Source organism: Saccopteryx leptura, chromosome 3, assembly GCF_036850995.1.
Source record: "Saccopteryx leptura isolate mSacLep1 chromosome 3, mSacLep1_pri_phased_curated, whole genome shotgun sequence".
NCBI lineage: Eukaryota > Metazoa > Chordata > Mammalia > Chiroptera > Emballonuridae > Saccopteryx > Saccopteryx leptura.
Window position 1 is genome coordinate 338,465,676 of NC_089505.1, and position 24,013 is coordinate 338,489,688.

Consider the following 24,013-nt stretch of genomic DNA (forward strand, 5'->3'; position numbering starts at 1 on the left):
GTTCCATGTATTTGTGTCTGTTTCTCTGTTTCTTTTCTTTCTTTCTTTTTAAATGTTTTATTGCCTTTTTTTTTTTTTTTTAGAGAGAGAGAGAGAGAGAGAGAGAGAAAGAAAGGGGGGAGGAGAAGTGGGAAGCATCAACTCATAGTAGTTACTTCCTATATGTGCCTTGACTGGGCAAGTCTAGGGTTTCGAACCAGTGACCTCAGCATTCCAGGTTGAAGCTCTATCCACTGTACCATCACAGGTCAGGCCATGTCTGTTTCTATTTCATCTGTAAGTTTATTTTGTTCACTAGATTCCACATATAAGTGAGATCGTATGATATTTGTTTTTCTCCGACAGGCTTATTTTACTTAGCATAATACTCTCCAGGTCCATCCATGCTGCTGCAAAAGGTAAGATTTCCTTCTTTTTGATGGCCAAGTAGTATTCCATTGTGTATATGTACCACAGCTTTTCTACCCACTCATCCACTGATGGCACTTGAGCTGCTTCCAATCTTGGCTACTGTTAATAATGCTGTAATAAATAGAGGGGTGCAAATATTCTTCTGAATCAGTGTCTTAGCTTTTTTTGGATATATTCCCAGAATTGGAATATATTGGGCCATAATGCAGTTCCATTTTTAATTTTTTTGAGGTAACTCCATACAGCTTTCCATAGTGGCTGTACCAAAATGCATTCACACCAACAGTGCCCAAGGTTTTCCTTTTCTTCACATCCTCACTAACACTTGTTGATTTATTGATGATAGCCTTTTTGACAAGTGTGAGGTGATATCTCATTGTGATTTTAATTTGTATTTCCCTGATGATTAGTGGCATTGAGCATCCTTTCGTATGTCTGTTGGCCATATATATGTCCTCTGTGGAGAAGTGTCTATTCAGGTCTTTTGCCCATTTTTTTATTGGATTTTTTTTGGACGGGGAAGTGTTAAGTTTTATAAGTTTTTTAAAATATAAATTTTGGATATTAATCCCTTATTAGATATATCATTGGCAAATATGTTCTCTCATCCAGTAGGTTGTTTTTTCATTTTGTTATTGGTTTCCTTTGCTGTGTAAAAACATTTTAGTTTGACGTAGTTTTGTTTATTTTTTCTTTTGTTTCCCTTGCCTGAAGATATATGTATAAAAAATATTGCTATGAGAACTAGTATCTGAGATTTTACTGACTGTTCTGTTCTAAGATTTTTATGTTTTGTGACTTACATTTAAGTCTTTAAGTTTTTTATTCATTTTGAGTTTATTCTTGTGTATGGTATAAGCTGGTGGTCTAGTTTCTTTCTTTTATTTTTTACATGTATTTATTCAATTTTCTCAACATCATTTATTGTATGTTCTTGCCTCCTTTGTCAATTATTGACAAAAAAAGGTGTGAATTTATGTCTGGGCTCTCTGTTCTGTTCCATTGAACTACATCTCTGTTTTTTATGCCAGTACCATGCTGTTTTGATTACTATTGCCTTGTAGTATAGTTTGATATCAGGTAGTATGATTCCTCCAACTTGTTCTTTTTTCTCAAAATTGTTGTGGTATTTGGGGTCTTTTGTGGGTCCAGTTAACTTTTTGGAATATTTGTTCTAGTTCTGTGAATAGATGCCATTGGTATCTTGATAGAAATTGTATTGGATCTATAGGTTGCTTTGCACAATATAGACATTTTAATGATGTTAATTCTTCCTATTTATGAACATTGTATACATTTCCACTTATTTGTATCTTCTTCAATTTCTTTCTATAGTTTATATATATAATTTTCTAAGTACAGGTCTTTTACATTCTTGGTTAAACTTATTCCTAGGTATTTTATTTTTATTTTTTATACAATTGTAAATGGGATTGTTTTCTCAGGTTTTCTTTCTGAAAATTCATTATTGGTGTATAGAAATGCAACTGATTTCTGAATATTTATTTTGTATTTCCTACTTTATTAAGTTCATTTATCAGTTCTAGCAGTATTTTGGTAGAATCTTTAGAATTCTCTATATACAGTATCATATTATCTGCAAATAATGACAGTTTTACTTCTTCCTTTCCTATTTGAATGCTTTATATTTCTTCTTCTTGTCTGATTGCTATGACTAGGACTTGTAGTACTATGTAGAATAAGAGTGGAGAAAGTAGACATCCCTATCTTGTTCCTGATCTTAAGGGATATGCTTTTAGTTTTTGCCTGTTGAGTATAATGTTGGCTGTGGGTTTGTCTTATGTGGCCTTTCTTGTGTTAGTTATATTCTCTTCACACTTTGCTGAGAGTTTTTATCATAAGTTGGCACTGGATTTTATCAAATGCTTTTTTTGTATCTACTGATATGATCTATACACAGTTTTAAAAGTCAAATAATTACCCTAATAATATTAAAAATATATTAATATTATTGAAAAACAATAATCCATGTTTCATCCTCTCCCTCTTCCAACCCTACAATTAAGAGGCAACACTTTTTTGTTTAATTACTGGACAATAAAAAAAAAAATTCTAGCATTTACTTTTTCAAATATCTATTGTAAATAGTATTCTGATTGCTTAAGCCAGAACACATATCCAATTTTTTCTTTTTTGCCTGTCTCTACGTTACGTTTTAGAAAAGCTAGATATCCAATTTTCCCAGCCACCCCACCCCTACAGATAGGGGTACCTCTGTGACTGAGTTCTAGTCAATGAGTTGAAGGCTTATAATGTCAGGCTGGTGTTGCTTTTCTAATAAATGGTATAGTTGAGACTAGCACCATTCTTTCCCCCTTCATGCAGCCTTAAATATAGATGTGGTGGCTAAAGTTGGAGGGATCATCATGTGCCCACATGAAAAAGGCCAAGAGAATCTTAGAGATGCTACAACTCAAGCTGCTAACTTTCCAAACCATTTTTTTTAAATTAGAAAAACAAAATTCTATTTTTCTAAATTACTGTTAATCTCTCTTGAGGTTACTAGAAGCCCAAAGCATTCCTAGCTCATGTTTATGTTGTTAATTCTTGATCTATAACTATTGACTTTTTGTTGATAATTGAACTCTTTCACAACCTTTTACTGCCTCCATATCCACACAATACCATCTTCCTCCTTCTACCTTCCCAACTGAGTTTTATCACCAATTTTAGTAAATTAACATTCAGTAATTCCATTATTATTATTATTATCATATGACTATTATTCACTATTGAGCCATGTATATACTAAAGTTAATATGCTTATATTGCCATTCTTGTACAATATTTCCCCTCTAGAGCTACTGAATACTACATATTTGTTGTTTTTTCTGTATCTGTTGCTAATACTTACCATACTCTCAAATGATTTCTCAATATAATTTTTCACAATGTTAAATAGTTGGATTCTACTGCCCAGTCCCCAACCAGAGATCTCTACTGAAAGGAAGTTTAGTTGTTCTCTAAGCCTGCCGCAAAGCCATCGTTCTGACTTCCCTTGAACTTTCTCATTTGTTGACTAGCTTGTTTTCTGAGTCTTAAGACCATCCCTTTTTGGGTTATTTTGTTCTTCTATGTCTTAATGGAGTACATTTTCCAGTATCTTTCAGAGACAGGGTATAGGCAATTTTTGAAAATTTGCATTTCTAAAATTTAATTTTATTCTTTTTTTTTCCTTTGGTGACAGAGACAGAGAGAGGGGCAGATAGAGACAGACGGACAGGAAGGGAGAGAGATGGAGAAGCATCAGTTCTTTGTTGCGGCACCTTAGTTGTTCATTGATTGCTTTTTCATATGTGTCTTGACTAGGGGGCTACAGCAGACCGAGTGACCGCTTGCTCAAGCCATCAGCCTTGAGCTCAAGCTGGTGAGCCTTGCTTAAACCAGATGAGCCCACGCCCAAGCTGGCGACCTCAAGTTTTTGATCCTGGGTCCTCCATGTCCCAGTCCGATGCTCTATTCACTGCGCCACTGCCTGGTCAGGCTGAAATTGAATTTTATTTTACTATATAGCACTTCACTGATACCCTGTCTAGGCACAGAATTCTGTATTGAAAGACATTGTTTTCTTACATCTTCTGCTTGCCGTGTTGTTGAGAAAGCTAATACATTCTAATTCTTGATCTTTTTGGTCTGAACTATTTCAATTTGCTCATTTGATTTTATTTTTACTCTCAGGAAAGGTCAGCCCATAAATTTAATGACAATTGCTTCAATTTATGTCATTTTATAATGACCTATCTGTGCTGAGCACCGGTGGGTCTACCAATTAGAAGACTTGTAATACTTTCTTTCTCTCTCTTTTTTAAATTTATGTGTTTAGAGAGATAGAGAGAGGAAGGGGAAGAGAGGATAGGGAAGGAGAGAGAGAGAGAGAGAGAGAGAGAGAGAAGCATTCATTTGTTGTTCTACTTAGTTGTGCATTCATTGGTTCCTTCCCATAAGTGCCCTGATTGGGGATCCAACCCACAACCTTGGTGTTTTGGAGTGACACTCTAACTAAGGGAGCTAACTGGCCAGGGTGTAACACTTCAGTTCTTAAAAATTGTATTTCATCTATTCTCTAATAATTCTATCTCCACCATTTTTTTCATCCTTTCTGAAACACTTACTAGTTATATATTAGACTTTCTTAACTTATCCTACAATTACCTTATCTTTTCTCTCTTATTGTCTATTTTGCTGTTTCTTTTATTTTACTTTCTGGGAGATTTCTACCTTCAAATATGCCATGCAAGGTTCTATTTCAGGTTTTTTTTCTTTACTTTATTTATTTTTTTTTTGCTAGAGAGAGAAACAGACAGGAAGGGAGATGAGAAACATCAATTATTCATTGCAGCACCTTAGTTGTTCATTGATTGCTTTCTCATATGTGCCTTGACTGGGGAAGGATTCCAGTCAAACCAGTGACCCCTTGCTCAAGCCAGTGACCTTGGGCTTCAAACCAGCAAAGTGGGTCCTTAGTTGTGCATTCATTGGTTGCTTCCCATATGTGCCCTGACTGGTGATTGAATCTACAACCTTGGTGTTTTGGGATGACACTCTAACCAACTGAGCTGATGGCCTATCTACCACACCACTGCCTGGTCACACTCTATTTCAGTTTTTGTATTTTAATGTCTCCAAGTTCTTTTTGATTCTCTCATGGTTGTTTTATTGCTTTTAAATAGTATGATGTTCTTATTTAATAGATGCAGTTTCTCCTCATATACTAATTATATAGCCTTTGTTCTATCTCTGCATTATTTTCCTCAAAATCACTCTTTGTTACACTTTTGTTCTGGTCCTTGTATTTCACTTTGTATACTTTCTCAAATGTTTGGTGATCTTTGACCTTGCATTTATATTTAAGAGTGTGGCATAAAAAGCTTATTAGAAGCTGTTTGTGTGAGGGTGGGACTTGTCATCTACTGCACTGTATTGAAAGGAAATGTGGCAGAAAATAGGACCTCTCTCTCCCTCTTTTTCCTTTCCCCTTTTCTCTTTCTTTCTTTCCCTCTTTCCTCCTCTTTCTCCTTTCTCTCACTCTCTCTCTCTCTTTGATTGGGGAACACTCACATATTGGTATGTCTAGATCTTTTCTCTAGGAGCTTATAATTTGTTCAAAGAAAGATCCTCTGATCTCCCATTTTGGGGGAGATGCTGAGTGATGGTGGTGTAAGCTTGGCTCTTGGCTCATCAAACTGGGTGGAGGAAGGTGGGAGACGGCACTCAAAGGTTAGCATATGGCCTTTCACTTACTCTCCTTGCTGTAGGTCCACTACCTCACTTCTGATGGTCCCTTGATGTACCTCCGTCTGAATTCTCCCTGGTTCAACTTGTCTAGAATACACTTGTTTCCTGCCAGCATGGAGGAGAAATGGTATTATGAAATGAACTGCGTTTCCCCTAAATTCATATGTTGAAGTCCTAACATCCAGAATCTCAGAAAGTTACTGTATTTGGAAATAGGATTTTAAAGAGGCAATTAATATAAAATGAGGTCCTATGGGTGGTCTATAAACCCACAGGACTAGTGTCCTTATTAAAAGAGAAAATTAGGACACAGACACAGATGCCCATGCACACAGTAAAATTACCTTGTGAGAGCACAGTAAGAAGATAAGCCACCTACAAGCCAGGGGAGAGGCTTCAAAAAAATAAACTCTGCCAAAACCTTGATCTTGGATTTCTACCAGAACTGTGAGAAAATAAAATTTTGGTTGTTTGAACCACATAGTCTGTGGTGTTCCATTATGGCAGCCCTAGCAAACTCAAGACAGATGGAAGTGTGATATGCTGGGTGAAGGTGGTAACCTAGGGGTCTAATAGCTTTGAATCAAGACTTTGGATCAATCCCTCCAGTTTCAGCCCTACTACTCACTCCCAGCTTTCCTCACAACTGGAAATTTAATTTTCTATAGCTTTATGAGGTTTTCCAGGCTAAATAGTCTTGATCCTCTGAGTCTATTGATGTTCACAATCATCTTTCTCAACTGGGCTAAATAGGTTCTTACTCTTTTAGTCACTTCGCGCTATTCAAATATTGTTGTCATTTTCTTTTCTTTTTTTTTGTATTTTTCTGAAGTTGGGAAACAGGGAGGTAGTCAGACTCTCGCATGCGCCCGACCAGGATCCACCTGGCATGCCCACCAGGGGGTGATGCTCTGCTGCAACCAGAGCCATTCTAGCGCCTGAGGCAGAGGTCATGGAGCCATTCTCAGCGCCCAGGCCAACTTTGCTCCAATGGAGCCTTGGCTGTGGGATGGAAAGAGAGAGACAGAGAGGAAGGGGAGGGGGAGGGGTGGAGAAGCAGATGGGCACTTCGCCTGTGTGCCCTGGCCGGGAATCGAACCTGAAACTCCTGCACACCAGGCCGACGCTCTACCACTGAGCCAACCGGCCAGGGCCAATGTTGTCATTTGCAACCTTCTCATCCCCTCTTTTATTTTTCTGTCATGGGAAAGGATTAAGGGGGAAAAAAAAAGAACTCATAGATACAGACAGCAGCATGGTGATCAGCAGAGGAGAATGGGGATTAGGGGGAAGGGGGAAGAGGATACAGGAGACTAAATGGCAATGGTAGGAGACTGGACTCGGGGTGGTGGACACACAGTACAATATACAGATGCTGTATTATAGAATTATACACCTGAAACCTATATAATTTTATTAATCAATGTCACTCCAATAAATTCAATGAGAAAAATATGCACCTCCGAAAAAAAAAAAAAAAAAAAAAAAGGAAGTAGAAATAAAGACATGTATTCAATACACCATGTTTTTACAGGACCATGCTTTGTACTGAAGAGTTACCAATGGCCAGCCCAAACAACAAAAACGTGTTATCCTAAAGGAAGTATGCAAACATCAGCTAGCTGCTGGCTAAATTTCACAATGTTAGTTCAAGAGCATTAATGAAACCTGTAAGTGTTCATGCAAATACTCATATCCATGCCACCACGAAAACAGAAGTGGCTTCAAACTGCAAGGGAACTGCTATTTAATGCTTAGTTGGTGAGTTATAAATCTCTATTTGATTTCAAATGCAGGCATTCAGGTACATTTCATTCTTGCCAAAGTTTCTTCTTATGGACAATAACTGACCAAGAAACTTAGTGTTTCTACAGTGCAAAACAACCCAGGAAATACCACCTATCATTGGCTCCACAGTAAATTCAGTTACAGACCGGTGTCATCATGGCCCCGTGTATGGTAACACGTAGTGGGCGAACAGACGGCAGGCGGATTCATTTGACTAGATCTTTAAAACCCTTTAAAACTCAGTATTTCTGTCAAGGTGCCACAGAAGTGACACCTTTCTCCCCCAAGCCTCACTCTAGAGACTTGCCATTATGACAATTTAGCATCAATACTCTACGTTTTACTTTAGGAAAATGGGAGTAGCCATCATAATAGATGCTTAAGACTATCACTAAAATAAAAATAGAATTAAACAATATTATTTTCCCCCTGGAAATTTAACTAAAACTTTAATTTCATAAATGAAATAATTTAGTGCAAAAACTACTCTAATCACTAGTTTTTTATGTGAAAATTTGCTTTGTTGCTGCCACCTAAATGACAAACTAAGCTGTGCTGAAATGCCTCAGTCTATCATGAGTACTGAAGCAGGTTCCAGGTTGTTGTTTTTTACAGAGACAGAGAGAGAGTCAGAGAGAGGGAAAGATAAGAACAGACAGACAGGAACAGAGAGAGATGAGAAGCATCAATCATCAGTTTTTCATTGCAACACCTTAGTTCATTGATTGCTTTCTCATATGCGCCTTGACCGTGGGGCTACAGCAGACTGAGTAAGCCCTTGCTCAAGCCAGCGACCTTGGGTCCAAGCTGGTGAGCCTTGCTCAAACCAGATGAGCCTATGCTCGAGACCTTGGGGTCTCGAACCTGGGTCCTCCACATCCCAGTCTGAAGCTCTATCCACTGCACCACTGCCTGGTCAGGCTTTTTTTTTTTTAATGTACTAACTGCTTCATTTAAGGATAATGGTCAACAATTATATAAACAATCATTAGATTAGAAATAAAATAATTGAGAGGTAAAATCTACTCTTACCTCATGGTTATTAAAAGTTGTTGGAAAACTCTGAATCCAGCAGAGTGGCTTTCGGCTTTCAGTGGCTAAGGATGTTATATTTCCTCCTGTCAGGATAATGTGCTTGAGTGTTTCAAACTTTAATCTGTATCAGAACCACCTAGAGAGCTTGTTAGAAATACAGACTCCTGCCCACTTTCTGGAGTTTCTCCTTCAGTAGGTCTGGGTTGATGAATATGCATTTCTAACAAGCTCCCAGATGATTTGATGTTGATGGTGCACTGCTGTACTTAAGTATTTATGGATAAAGATGTTTGAAGAGAGAAGTACTCTATCATAATGGTTGTGGCAGAAATATTCACATTCATTTACTATTCTTTTACCAAAAGAATCAGAACATTTGGGCAACAAAGGTAATTTTATGTCTGACAATTTAAAATCGTCCATGAGAAACTTCTTCATTAACTAATCTAATTAATATAGCAATAGATAGCCAGTCAGAGGGTACTAAACTATCTAATCAAAGTTGGGGCAATTTCATCAAAGCTTCTAGATAGCTTTGTAACGGCTTAGTATTAAAGATGGTAGATAGAGCCCTGGCTGGGTAGCTCAGTTGGGTAGAGCATTGTCCAGATACACCAAGGTTGTGGGTTCAATCTCTGGTCAGGGCACATACAAGAAGCAACCAATGAATGCATAAAATGAGTGGAACAACAAAATTGATGTTTCTGTTTCTTCCTTTTCCTTTCTTTCTCTCTTTGAGATCAATAAATAAAATTTGAAAAAGTGGCAGACTGATCCACACTTGTTTATCTTCATTGTCTCCTAAAAAGAATACTCAAGAAAGACAGAAGGATAAGTCCACGGGGACAAAGAGGATAGAGAAAGAGTCATCTACAAAAAATGTATTTCAACATAATTCTGAGAGAGGGGGCTGATGGAAGAGTGGAAACTGATTTAATGGAAGAGTGAAGCTACACTCTAATGTAGTGGTCAGTACAGTTCAATTATCCTATAAACTCCCAGAGTCGCCTGGGTCTTAGAGATGCCATAGATCCTTGGTCAGCAAACTGCGGCTCGTGAGCCACATGCGGCTCTTTGGCCCCTTGAGTGTGGCTCTTCTACAAAATACCACGTGCGTGCGGGAGCTACCTCGATAAGGAATGTACATACCTATTTAATATATAGTTTAAGTTAAAAAAATTGGCTCTCAAAAGAAATTTGAATCTTGTACTGTTGATATTTGGTTCTGTTGACTAATGAGTTTGCCGACCACTGCCATAGATCATCAGAGGGAGATGCTGATGAGAGGCCCCCCATCCCAAAAGTGAAGGAGAGATGAGACGCAGGGGACTAAGTGAATGTGGCCATTTGGAGCTATTAAGATCCTCGGGTCCCCTATCCCACTCCTCGCAGCCAGGTGATTACAATTCCAGCAGGAGAAACAGGAGAGAGGCTTGTTCACCAGGCAGAAATAAGAGCAGGAGTAATGTACCTACAAGAAAAAAAAAAAAAAGAACATTGTGAAAGACTGCATACTAAGTAGTGATTCACCCAGACCCCTTTCTCTCAACTGCTTCCAGAATATTGGCAGCCAGGTGAATGTCCCCTCAGGCAAGAGAATGCAAATATTTCTTCTGAGAAACTGAAGAGCCCCCCCCCCCCCGCCCCCAAACCTCTCATTTCTGAAATTTGGGTGCTTTTCCTATGGAAGAACCAGCTTTCACCAGATCACTGTACATCAAACCTACCTGTGAACAAGCAGCTCACATATGAACAGCTGCATATAGGTGTCCCTCTCACCCCCTATAAGTAGAGTCTCTGGTGGGTTTTATGACTTTTTTCTTAAGTATGAATAGTCAGAGGTTTGCAGGCATTTGAGGAAAGCCTCCAATATGATAGGACTAAAACAAATAAATGAGAAAAAAAGGGAGAAGAAAACCCTATAGTAACTGTCCTCAAAAGACAGAAAAAATTATTGCAACCATCACATAATCATAGAATTCTATATTTAAAAATAACATAAAACATGAAAAGAGCTGTTAGAATAGCTGAGATAAAAACTTCAGTAAAAAATAAAGAACTATTTCCCCAAATAGAATGAAAGGTGAAGAGATGTCCAAAGGAAAGGAGAAAAAAAATCATTCTAGAGGTTTCAATATTCAACTAAGAGTTTCACATACACACAAAAATGAGTGGACAATAACCAAGGATTTACTATGTCTGGGCACTATTCTAAGTGGCTGCAATATGTCAGTGAAAAAATTACTATTATTATTCCTATTATAATATATAAATAAATAAATATTATATTATAGATGAGGAAACTGAAGCACAGCAAGAATAAATGACCTGCTCAAGGTCATGTAGCACGGCATATTTGAACTTAGGTAAATCTTTGCCATTGAGTACCTAGCACATAATTATGAGATTTCAGAATATTATTAGGTAAAGTTATTCTTAAAAGTTTCCAGGAAGAAAAATTACAGGTCACAAAAAGATGAAATAAGGGTGGCACTGAAATTCTCAACAGCAACATTGGATGCTAGAAGATAAGAGAGCAATTTTTATAAACTTATGAATGGAAAATTTCAACCTAAATTCTCATCTCCTTTGGGACAGGAGAACAGAAGACTAGGAGGGATGTTGCCAGGCGGGAAATGGAATTGATTATTTGATAATTTGGAAAAAAAATTGATAGCTATTTGATAAATATGTCATGGGAAAAATACAAACAAACAAACCTAGGGTGGGTGCATAACAAAGTAAATACATAAAATATTTTATAAGAAAGAAAACAACCAAAGTACACAAGTTGGCTCTGCTGACTGATCCGCAGTCACCGACTACTTACTACACCTACATGTGAAAGAGCGATGTTGGAAGAATGGCAGAAGGGGAAACGGTGCAGTGTGAAAGAGCTAAATCCTTATCTTAGGCAACAGATGTCAAAGTATAACATCTAAACGGATAAAGCAAGAGATAGCAGCATTAATTATTTAGAAATGGGGGGGGAGTAAATGACAAAAGAGACATCTAGAAGTGGAATGTGGTTGCCTCTATAAAGATTAAGAAGATAGAGGAGAGGTGGGTAATGTATATAATTACACCTTTCCCAATTCGGGTTGTTTCCAACCAGATGAAACAGAACCACACACACACACACACACACACACACACACACACACACACACACACACAAATCAGTTTCATCCTGAATTGTTTCCGTAGCAACCATATTAAGCTGGAAGGATAAAGCACCTTTGTAGTCGCTCCTTCTATTGAATTACAATGTAAATGTTGATGTCTGCCTGGAAACGTCAAACGACAACAGGTTTACGGAACGGACTTAGTGGTTGTTTGCAGCTCTGGAATGCCAGGCTGCAGAGTTGAGATGGAAAAGGTGAGCCTGGGCCACTTGAGTGTCTATTCAACCAAATCTCACCCACTAAAACCACGCCACTACCTATCCGCCCAACTCATAAAAGGGTGCTCACCTCTTTGAAAGTCTGTATCTACTTGGTATCTCTTACACATCAGGGCACGAAAAGTGTTTGTTGTGGGTAAGAATGTTAAAAATGAAATTACACAACAAACCCGGCAATCGCTGTGTTTTTCCCTCCTTGGAGCACAAAGTAAACTTCAGTCCCGTACTGACAGTGTCAAACAGGCCTCTTAATGTGGGTATTAAAATCCCTGTGATTGTGCTGCGCATTTGATTCCGGTTGGCCTGGGATACCTGAGTTCAGCTCTCCTTAGTCCTTCCGTTCGACCCACAATCCCTAGTGGTTACAGGTGTTGGGTGGTTTTTTTTTCCTGGTTCCTTCTCTGCTCCAAGCCCCCCATCCCTCCGCCCCAATCCCAATCCCGGCCGGCCAACGAACGGGAAGAAGGAAAACAGCGTGAAGTCGACTGCAAGCACTGACCCTCAGCTCCCACGGGTTGCCACAGCGCTGCAAACGTGCCGCCGCTCCACGCAGGTAAACTTCGGAGTGAGTTACCTGCACTTGGAGAAGGGCCTTACCTGAGCGCGCCTCTGCCAATGGCAGCTCACCTGAGGGAGCCCCACAGCCAATCACCGCGCAGCTCGTCCCTCGGGCTTGTATCCTTTAGTGAAAGAATTCAGCTCCTTGCGAGAAAGTTACCTGTGGCCGACCAAGTCCGCCACTTTCTGCTCTGTGACTGCCCATTGCCACGACCCAGGAGGACTCCGCGCCGCCCGGCCGCCTCCGAGCTCGGGCCCCATGTGAGGGGCCCCTCCTTATCCCACCTTTCCGGCTAGGTGAGGGCGCGAGCGGGCGAGCGAGCGAGAGTGGTGAGGGGGGACGGAAAAGCAGAATTACCTGTAGCTCTTGTTCTGCCATCTCGGGCGCTCTCACACACCTTCACCTGCACAGACTTGAAAGTCCAGTTTCACCAGAGGCTGAGGCTCCAGGAAAAGGGGAGCGAGTTCATTGGATCAAACATGTCACAAGAGTCGGACAAGTAAGTGGATCACACGCGCCGGCTGCTGCTACTACCACTTTGGGCTGATGGCAACTGGTTTGTTATGTTTTTGCTTTTTTTTTTTTTTTAAGTTGCTATTGTTGGTATTTTTTTCTTCCTTTTTTTTTCTTTTTCTTTTTGGTGTATCCAGACTTTTTTTCAGATTATGTTTCTACCCTGGTTAAGGGAGAAACTCGACAATACGTGAATGTTTAATACCCCCGTTGGGCCTTGATAGGAAAAGTAGGTTTTCCTCCTTCTTTCCTCCCTTACGGAGGAGCTCAGCTCCCGTCTCCCAGGACGACTACTTGGATGTGGACAGTGGTTTGGGTAGATGAGGGCGGGAGGCCTGTTGTTCCCCTCTCTTTTCGTCTGTCCCACCGCGTCAGGGTTCTAGGGCCACTTGGAAATTCAGCTGAGTTCCTTCGATTTGCCCAAAGGGCCTGCTGGAAAAGCGGGTCTTGGCGGCTTTTGTGTGAGCGCAACAAAGAGCCTTTATACTGAAGCAGAAACGGCCATCTTCCCGCACTTGGGCAGGAGGGTGTGCGTGTGCGCGCCCCCGACGGGAGCCCCGGCGCGGAGGCGCCCAGGGTGTCGGGCAGTCGGGCGCCGCCCCCACCCCCTGCCCGCTCCCTCTCCGTCCCCCCTGCTGCCCCCTGCATTGTTTGGCGATTTCACGAAGGTGCGCGAGGAAAGGCCCTTCGGAAAAAGAGGGGAACTGATTTGAGAAACCAAGTTTGCAACCTCGGCGGGACCTAAAGGGTCGCCTGTAACTTGTCGCCCCCCCCCCCCCACGTCCGGACGCTTTGTGTGCACCCCTCCCTGCCCCTGCGACCCTGCCGCGACCCTGCGGCGACCCCGCGGGCCCCGGTGCGCGAGGCTGCAGGCCGCCACCTCGGGCGTGGCTAGCGGGGCTGCGCGTGTCGCGCCAGGCCTTCTCCCCGCTTCTCCGATGGAGACCGGGGGCCCCGGCGGCGGGGCCGACTTCCCGCGCCTGGAAGGGCGAGCCGGGAATCGCGTCCTTTCCGTCGGGACGGGACTTCCAGACTCGCCAGCGGTCGGCGGCCTGCGCGGCCTGCGCCGCGGGTCGCCGGGTCCACTCGCGTCCAGACGGCCTCCCAGCAGGCCCGGCCCCTGCCTTCGGGCCGGCTTTGTGCTAGCAGGGGGAGGTGGGGCCGAGGGCGGGAGCAGGAGGCAGCCGGAGGTGGGTCCCGCGGCCTTGCTTGGGATTCGATGGCGACACTCCCTTCCCCCTCTTTTGAGGCGCGTCCTGGGCTGGGAACTGGCCGCGAGTCCTAGTGGAAGTGCGTAGTGGCCACCTTTTTGCTTTCCCCGGTGACTTTACCTTCGTGGTGCGGCCACCCCAAGGAGACCTTACTAAGGGTGCCTCCTTCGGGGAAAGGGCAGGGCGCGCCAACCCTTGAAGTGGCCCGGAACCATTCCCAAATTGAGGGATTCTGAAGGGGCAGAGGCAATGCCCTGAGGCCCTGCCCAGGAGCGGAGGGGAGGGACCGACCTCAGAGTAAAGCCATTGGTGGGGTGGGCAAAAGCCTAACAACGCATTCTTTCATATTTTAAAAAAATCGACCAGATATTCGTACCTCTTCATCTACCAACGAAAAGTTAACAGAGTACTACACACCGGAGGGGAAGAACTAAGGTTGCAAACAGGAAGGGGGTAGGAGTAGGGTAGGGATGGGAAGGTGTGTATGATTGTCTGGATACACCCCCCCCCCCCCCCCCCCGCCATGCTCACCCCAAATTCTCTCTGTGGCTTTTAAGAAATCTCCACTCGGATTTTGCAAACTTCAGTAGCCCAAAGCCGAAATGACAGCAGGGTTTTTTTGGTTTGTTTTGATCTGGGTGTCAAAAAATGGTTACTAATCTAGGGAATATCAAATAAAGACTTACTATAATTCCTTAATTAAATCATGCAGTTAACATTTGGTTGCACCGCTTAGTTTTGTGATACAACACGACTCGAACGCATTAAGATTGAAAGTGGGTGGGTTTTATTTTCACCTGTTATACTTAGCACAAGAAGGAAGAAGGACAGTTTATTTAGTATTGAATCAAGTTCTAAATATGATACTAGCAATCTGGCTTCACTACAATGCATGACCTAATTTTTATGGGTAATAACTATCTAGAATTGCATATACACACATTTAATGAAAGTAGCGTTTTATCTGTTCATGGTTTCCAATACTTTGGTATCCTTGGAAAAGCAGTCGGAACAGTAGGCTGCGGAGAGCAGCCCCGTGGGTCCCCACTTGTCTCACTGCTCAGACTCTTGAGAAACGCTGGAAATTAATGAGTTTTGGGTCATTATTTTGCAAGTTCTAGCCTAATTTTCTTAATATTCTAATGGAGGACTGGCAGGCATGGGTCCAAGTTTTATGTACCCGAAGCTTATGCAATTGTGTATGTTAGATGGGGTGGAGGTGTGGGCTTTTAAGAAAAAAAAAAAAATACGTGAGCAGTTGGTGGGGCTTTCTGCCCCTCAAGCGAGGTGGTCCGGAAGTTTGAGCCTTTCAGTTTCCTGGTAAATCGCCTAGGACTTTCTGAAACTAACCTGAAGGAATACACACAGGATATTTTTCCAGAAAACTTTCAAAGTATAGGTCATCTTTTGGAGAGCATACGAAGGTTATTTCAGTTAGCAAGTCTAGACTGAAGTAGTAGCATCATGTTGTTGTTGTTTTTTACCGGGATTTTCAGATTGAAATGTTTGGCAGTGTTGATGCTATCGCTAATTAAAGCAAAGTATTTTTTAGGGCAGTTTGTAGATATTTAAAAAATTTCTGTTCCCCCCTTTTAAATGTTATAAAGATTTATGACCTTTGTCAAAAAGCAAGTGTATTTAAGCAAGGCAATGCTTGATTTAGAATCTATTATTTAACTACCATATATATATAATATATGTTTAGAGAGAGAGAGAGAGAGAGAAAGAAAGAGTGTGTGTGTGTGTGTGTGTGTGTGTGTGTGTTTTACCTGATATCCACAGGTATTTTTCATTACATAAATGTGTTTCCTCATTACCTATTTGCAACACATTCATATAGGCATTATAGGAGAATAAAAAGATGTGTAAGATGGGCTGTATTCCACTCTAGTGGAAGGTGAGACATGAACAAGCATAATTAAAAAATTTTTTAAGTTTTAAATTATAGTTGACATATTATATAAGTTTCAGGTGTACAACATTAGATATTTATGTAACTTACAGTGTGATTAACCCAGTAAGTCTAGTACCCACCTGGCACCATACATAGTTATTACAGTATTATTGACTATATTCCCTATGCTGTACTTTATATCCCCATGACTATTTTTGTGGCAATTTGTACATCTTAATCCTTTATGCTTTTTGCCCATTCCCCCAACACTCTCCCACCTAGCAACCATCAGACTCTGTATCTATGAGTCTGTCTGTTTTGTTTATTTATATTGGCTTTTTAGCTTCCACATGTAAGTGAAATCATATGATATTTGTCTTTCTCTGACTTATTTCACTTACTTAGCATAATACCCTCTAGGTTCATCCATGTTGTTGCAAATGGCAGGATTTCATTCTCTCTTTATGGCTGAGTAATATTCCATTGTAAATATGTACCACATCTTCTTTATCCATTCCTCTATCAATGGACACTTAAGTTGCTTCCATATCTTGGCTATTGTAAATAATGCTGCAGTAAACTTAGGGGTACATATGTCTTTTCAAATTAGTGGTTTGGATTTCTTTGGATAAATGACCAGAAATGAAATTGCTGGGTCATATTGTTCATTAATTAATTAATTAATTAATTTTCTTTTAAAATTTTATTTATTTTTTACAGAGACAGTGAGTCAGAGAGAGGGATAGACAGGGACAGACAGGAACGGAGAAAGATGAGAAGCATCAATCATTAGTTTTTCATTGAGCATTGCAACACCTTAGCTGTTCATTGATTGCTCTCTCATATGTGCCTTGACCGTGGGCCTCCAGCAGACCGAGCAACCCCTTGCTGGAGCCAGCGACATTGGGTTCAAGCTGGTGGGCTCTTGCTCAAACCAGATGAGCCAATGCTCAAGCTGGCGACCTCGGGGTCTCAAACCTGGGTCCTCTGCATCCCAGTCCGACGCTCTATCCACTGTGCCACTAACACCTGGTCAGGCTGTTCATTAATTTATTGATGGTAGCCATTCTGACTGGTATGAGGTGATATCTCATTATGGTTTTAATTTTCATTTTTCTGATGATTAGTGATGTTGACCTGAATAGACATAGTATTAATTAAGGCAATACATAGTAAGTTACTAAAAGAAAATACAATATTGTATTTATAAGGTCATGGTATATCAATTCCCCTTCTCCTTACCCACCCCACTTTATTTTTAGTCATTCTGTGTGCTTTATCTTAAGGAGTGTGGCCATTATTCTAGAAAGGAAGCAGAGAATGCCCAAAGTTGTAGGTATCTCATGTGAATAACCTTTTAAGTAATGGGATGAGACATTTTAATTAAACTTTTACTCTTTAGTTTTATAAATGCATATGTTCCCATTTGGCTATAAAAAATAACTTTTAAGTTCTCAAATATTTACAATTAATCATATCATTTTAAAGTTACTAAAAATACATACTCATTTATTCAACAGATAGGTCTGAGTGGCACTATAGCCCATGCATTGGTCCTGGCATTGAGATTCACTAGTGAATAGAACAAAAGTCCCCACCCTCATGCTGCTTACATTCTTATTGGGGGAAATCAACTAGGGGAAACATTCTAGTTGGAAAAATTAATCAAGAAGTAAATAATAATAAATTAGATAGTGATAAGTACTATGAAGGAAAGCAGAGCAGGTTGAGAATAATGGGGAGCAATTTTATGTAAAGTGGTATGGGATGGCCTTCCTGATGCGAAGACCTTTGAGCAGCAACCTGAAGACGGGAGGGATAAAGCACTGAAGATTCCTGGGATAAGAGTATTTCTTACAGATTGATGGAAGAGCTAATGCAGAGGCTCTGGACTGGGAGAGTGCTTGGCATAGTCTAGGATCAGAAAGGAGCCCAGTATGGGTGAAGCAGAGATGTAGAGAGATAATGGTCCCAGTTAAGTAAACTAACAATCAATTCTGTACTTATTAGTATACTAGAAATACAGACAAAATTAGACTTATAAATGTTCCTGGTCATCAAGAGGTAAGTAAATAATTAGCTAATATGTCAGTCTTGTCTTTCTTGGAGTATCACTAGTTTAATGATTAGGGTCTAGTGTTCTCTCCCCTACAATGGATTAAATTCTGCATGCTCCTTAATTTAAGGATGAATATACGAACACATTCTAGAAGAGCCCTGGAATCAGAACCAAAGAAGCGGGACCAAGTACAGATGATGTTTGCTCTGACAATCCCGATTCCCTAAAACTCGATTTAACCTGTCACTCTTCGAGGACTATCTCATTCCTTTACATTAGCCTCCTGCAAAATAAGGCTTGCTTTCTTTCGTTCCTCTTGACCTCATTCAATTTCCGCAAACTTCTATCTATCAGAAAACACAGACTTGTTCATTGTTTGAAAGTGAGATATTGTAAACAGCATGCTTTGGTTAGTTTCACATCATCAGTGAAGTAAACTAATATACAGGCAGTTAATCTACCTGAAAAATAAGAAAATGCTAGAGAACTCCATGAAAATCTGGATTGATTTTTTAAAGTTGAAGATAATTATGTATGTGCTTAGTAGTGGAACCCGCCCCCCCCATAGGAATCATTTATGACTGCTTCCCAAATTCATCTGATTACAACAATATCACCCAAGACAGCTGGTAAAACTACAGATACTGAGGCGCCATGCCAGAACTGTGGGGTCAGGTTCTCCACGGAGGAGCCAGGGCATCTACATTTAAACAATATCCTGGGAAATGATTTCATGATTGGTTTAGTTAGCCAAATAATGCCATGAGTCCTTAACATTACTTTACATGATAAATTTAATTTATATGCATCTTCTCAGGTGCATATCAGTGTGTAACATGTATCAGGTGCATATCAGTGTGTAAGTGAAATGAAACCTGTGGCTTTGATGTGTATTATGATGCTTCTGGATGAGTGGCTTCTGATATAATAACTTGGGTTTATGAATCTTAGGCCTTTTCTCAATGTCATTTGCCTTCATTGCTTGCTGAACTGTCCCTTCTGGAAGAATGGGGTCATTTTGACAGGTCAGTATTTCCAGAGCCGCTAAGACTTGTTTTGGGTGATGTCACCCATGTTGTCCTCTGCCAGGCATATAGCTAAGGGTCAAGCTCAGATTTTAGGCTTGTTCCCACTCACCAGAGAGCTGGGTTGGAGTTAAAAGGCCAGTAGGCCAGTGTTGTCTTTCTGTAGTTTTCCAGTAGAACCCAAAACTAGTGTTCATTTTTCTGGGGCAGTCATATCATTGAATTAAAATTCTGCTTTGTAGCACAAAGATAACAAGGGTCGATCTGATGTTGGTCCCTGTTGAAATGATTTAATGAGATGATGGTTGCAGTTTCATTTCTAGGGCTAATGGTAGCTTTAAGTATTACCCCGATAAGATGGTACTTGCCTTCTGTTGGCCTGTAATTAGGTCCTCTTTTAAACTGCCTGTGGAGATCAAGCCACTCGAGTGGGCCCTGTGCCATCTGATTTGAGGAGGATTAAAAGGAAGTGCTGGAGCAGCTGGGGCAGACATATCTAGCAATTTCTACTAGACTCTGCAAAGTCAAAAGGAGAACCTAAACAAGTAGCCAGCTAAACCAGACACACAAAGAACCAGTTAAACAATAACAATAGCTGATAACCCCAAGAAATACTTGCTTGAATCTTAGAGATAATTTAAACAAAAAATTTATTTTGATGTTGGGTAATTAAATCGTTTTTTTTTTTTTTTTTTTGTATTTTTCTGAAGCTGGAAACAGGGAGAGACAGTCAGACAGACTCCCGCATGCGCCCGACCGGGATCCACCTGGCACGCCCACCAGGGGCGATGCTCTGCCCCTCCGGGGGGTCGCTCTGCCACGACCAGAGCCACTCTAGTGCCTGGGGCAAAGGCCAAGGAGCCATCCCCAGCGCCCAGGCCATCTTTGCTCCAATGGAGCCTTGGCTGCGGGAGGGGAAGAGAGAGACAGAGAGGAAGGAGGGGGGGTGGAGAAGCAAATGGGCGCTTCTCCTATGTGCCCTGGCCGGGAATCGAACCCGGGTCCCCCGCACGCCAGGCCGACGCTCTACCGCTGAGCCAACCGGCCAGGGCCGGGTAATTAAATCGTTTTTAAAAGTCTTAGATAATTCAAACAAATGCTTCAGTTCCTATTTGTGACTCTCTTATAACTAGACATACATCTGGTTAAAAAATGAACAATTTGGTTAAATAGTATTTTCAATGTCTAAATTATTCCCTAGTCTAACCAAAATTTTTTTCTTCCCTCTCTTTCTTTCTTCCTTCCATTCCTTGGTCTGTCTCCTGACGCCACTTTCCTGATTTTTTCTGCTCTCATATTATGTACTTAGTGGGGATTGACACGTGCACAACTTCTGTGCATCAAGATGTGTGAGTCTGATTTTAGGTGTTATTGTAGTCAGTGAACATTGCTGTGTTCTCTTAGCGTTCACAGTATCACAACCCATCCTTATTACCTGAGCCAAGAATGAAGATGATGGCATCAGGTGATGTCGCACCATCTAGTTCAAGTCAATGAAGTTTCACCTTGGGAAGCGTTTATTTTTAAGTTCTTTTTAATATAAGGAAAGCCTCATCCTAAATTAATTACAGTTCTCACTCATGATACTTGGCACTCACTTTGGGGTGTGGACACTCTCTTGCTTTTCAAAAGGTATTTAAGGATTCCTGTTCAATTATTCAAAAGTAGGTCTAAGCTGAAATAGAGTAGTGACTGGTTTGGCAGACTTGTCCAGGAAAAATTCCTTAGCGAGCAGCAACAGGCTGAATAGGAATTTTTGCTTTGGCTCAGGACGAGTGGGTTGCTTAGTAACAATAGCATGTACCTAAGAGTCCCTCAGACAGCCTCACAGGTCTTCAAATTTAGGTACCCCAAATTCAGATACTACTCTCCCCTCTATCTGTAGAGTAGCAATTTCCAACCCATGTACTTACTGCAAAAGGTACATTAGTGTGCTGCAGGAATTCTTAAAGCATGCAATACCTGACTATTAGTCAGGGGCACTGACCTTTTCCCTTTATGATTATCTAATACAAAAACTGACAGTAGCCAACACAACCATAGTCATCTGGTGTGAATGAATCAAAATTATACCTATTTTTTGGGGGGGGTCAGATAGACAAAATAAATTTTTTTTTTGGTGTGCTCCAGAATTTTAGTAATTAGTTTAGATGTGCGATGAGATGAAAAATGTTGAAAATTGCTGCTCTAGAGATAGCCCAGCTCCGTGGTTCAGATAGATTGCTTGATTGATTCATCCGTCCATCCATCCTTCTATCCATCCTTCCATTCATCCTTCCATCGAACTTTCCATCCATCCTTCCATTCATCCTTCCATCCTTCCATCTGTCCTTCCATCCATCCATCCATCCATCCATCCTTCTGTCCATCCGTCCATCCATCACCAGGAGATTGCATTTTATGATGTACGTCTTTTAATGGTAAATGATAGGAAGGACTGCACTATAAATGGGTTAAATGGGATAGAAGCAAGAAAGTACCGCTTTGGGAATCTACCTGTACTCTTCCCCTCCATTTTATTGGTAAGAGGGTTAAGAAGTGGTTTAGTTTACATGTTTTGGTGACTGACAGAATTCAAGTGATATTATCTCTGAAAGCAGTACATTTTGATTAGTCATACAATACGAACCAAGTACACATTTTTAGAGTTGTATGAGAAATACTAGAAAAGCTGGTACATTTCAGAGGATTTCATTGTACATTTTGACAAAAAGTTGGGCTATGGAGATGCACGTTTGAGTAGGCTTCCAGGGGAAAGCAGTGGCTTGTTTTACTTTGTAATAAACTTTGTGGGGAACCCTTTTAAAGAGCGCTGGCTTCATTTCACTTCTAAGGGAATGCTTCCTTTACAAGTGTGAATGAGACACCTTCCAAAGCAGAAAAGGAAAGCAGATTCTCCTACTGCTTCTCTTTATTTTGGCTCCCGCCTTTCATCTGAATGCTAAATGAACACGTATAGCTAACGCACCAGGGCCAGAGTCTTGTTTTTTAAGGCCCCTGAGTTTAGATTGGGAGTTTAGAAAAGGGGAAGGTTGAAGTGAAGAATGGAGAAGGGAGAGGAAGAGAGGCAGCAGGAAGAAACTGCTGTAGCTGCTGTTGAGTGACCAGCATTTCCTCAGTAGGAGAGTGAATCACTGCTCATGCTGGAAGCCTAGAACCCTAGATCTAGGACACAAGCCTTAGAAATCAGAGAGCATGTAAGTAAACAAGTGTAGGATTTGAAGCTAGAGGTCTGGCTTGAGAAAAGTACCTTAGACTCTTTCTTCTGTGTTGCATGTTGGAGTTGTAAGAATGAGTTAAAAATCTGAAGTTTTGATTAATATGAAAATAAAATATGCTGTCTTTTTTTGTGAGGTGATTGAAAACAGGGAGGCATTGCCTGTTTCCTTCTTAAAATATGAACACAAGCATATGAAAACCCCATTTAAGATTCTGATCACATTATGGTTAGTGTGGAGTCTCCTTCTCACACTTGCCCCAAATCACTGTTTTTGTTTCTCAGTTCAGTGAGCCCCATAAAATAACTGCTTTCTGCACTTCTTGGATCTCCCTTTTCAAAGAAGCAAGAAACAAAGGTAGCTTTTTCCTGTATTGCCAATAAGATAATTAACATAAGATGAGAATATTCTTCATTGTTTTTCATCTGTAAAATGAAGTTGAACTACATGATCTCTGAGGAGAATCACCTGCTCCAACATTCTGTGGGCCTGATGTTCTCCCTCCAGAGGGGTGGGTGCCGCGTGAGTGGGGGCTCACATGGAGTGTTGGATGTTAACAAGGTAGGGGGCACAGGGGACAGTGGGACCTGTTTCTGCCCCTCTGCGCCCCCACCCCTTTACCAAAGTAAAAGGTGGTCTAAGATGACAAGAAACAGACTTCTGGTAGGTGGGAAGGTTTCAGAGGGCCACATAGGATTCAGAAGGGCAGCTAGGTGGTAAAATCAAGGGTTTACCTAGAGCAGGGGTCCCCAAACTACGGCCCGCGGGCCACATGCGGCCCCCTGAGGCCATTTATCCGGCCCCCGCTGCACTTCCAGAAGGGGCACCTCTTTCATTGGTGGTCAATGAAAGGAGCACATTGACCATCTCATTAGCCAAAAGTAGGCCCATGGTTCCCATTGAAATACTGGTCAGTTTCTTGATTTAAATTTACTTGTTTTTTATTTTAAATATTGTATTTGTTCCCGTTTTGTTTTTTTACTTTAAAATAAGATATGTGCAGTGTGCATAGGGATTTGTTCATAGTTTTTTTTATAGTCCGGCCCTCCAACGGTCTGAGGGACAGTGAACTGGCCCCCTGTGTAAAAAGTTTGGGGACCCCTGACCTAGAGGATCCCTGCATGGCCTCAGTGGGTTGGTAGATAAAAGGTAATGAAAGCCTGACCTGTGGTGGAGCAGTGGGATAAAGCGTCGACCTGGAACACCGAGGTTGCCAGTTCGAAACCTTGGGCTTGCCCGGTCAAGGCACATATGGGAGTTGATGCTTCCTGCTCCTCCCCCTTCTCTCTCTTTCTCTCTCCTTCTCTCTTTTCCTCACTCCTCTCTCTCTAAAAATCAATAAATAAAATATTAAAAAAAAGGTAATGAAAGTCAGATAAAAAAGCCTGGCAGGTACTCTGAGAACTCTTTCAGAGAGAGCGAGCCCAGGAAGTGGCCCACTCCAGGCAGTCTCGCGGAATGAGAGGGAGGCAGTACTAGAACGGATGCAACACGGAATGAAATTTAAGTCAGAAACCTTAGGCGAATGGGACATCGTGACTTCTGCTGCCTTCATCCCCCTCCTCCTCCTGTTGCCCTCCCCTCTTCCTCCTCCTTGCCCCACCCTCCTCCTGTCCATCTCCCTTTCCCCTTTTCTTCTCC

The 24,013-nt window shown here is 41.3% G+C and overlaps 1 protein-coding gene across 3 annotated transcripts in view; it reads left to right on the forward strand.

Moving 5' to 3' along the window:
* Positions 1 to 12,546: 12,546 nt before the first annotated feature.
* GRHL2 (grainyhead like transcription factor 2) overlaps positions 12,547 to 24,013 on the forward strand; it is a 171,729-nt gene continuing 160,262 nt past the window's right edge. The window contains exon 1 of one of the 3 annotated variants that reach the window (XM_066379250.1): positions 12,547 to 12,951. In XM_066379250.1, the coding sequence (XP_066235347.1) occupies positions 12,932 to 12,951 (20 nt within the window). In that variant the 5' untranslated portion in view covers positions 12,547 to 12,931. Of the gene's footprint in view, positions 13,009 to 24,013 lie in introns of all 3 variants that reach the window. The other 2 variants (XM_066379251.1, XM_066379252.1) reach the window with 2 other exon arrangements.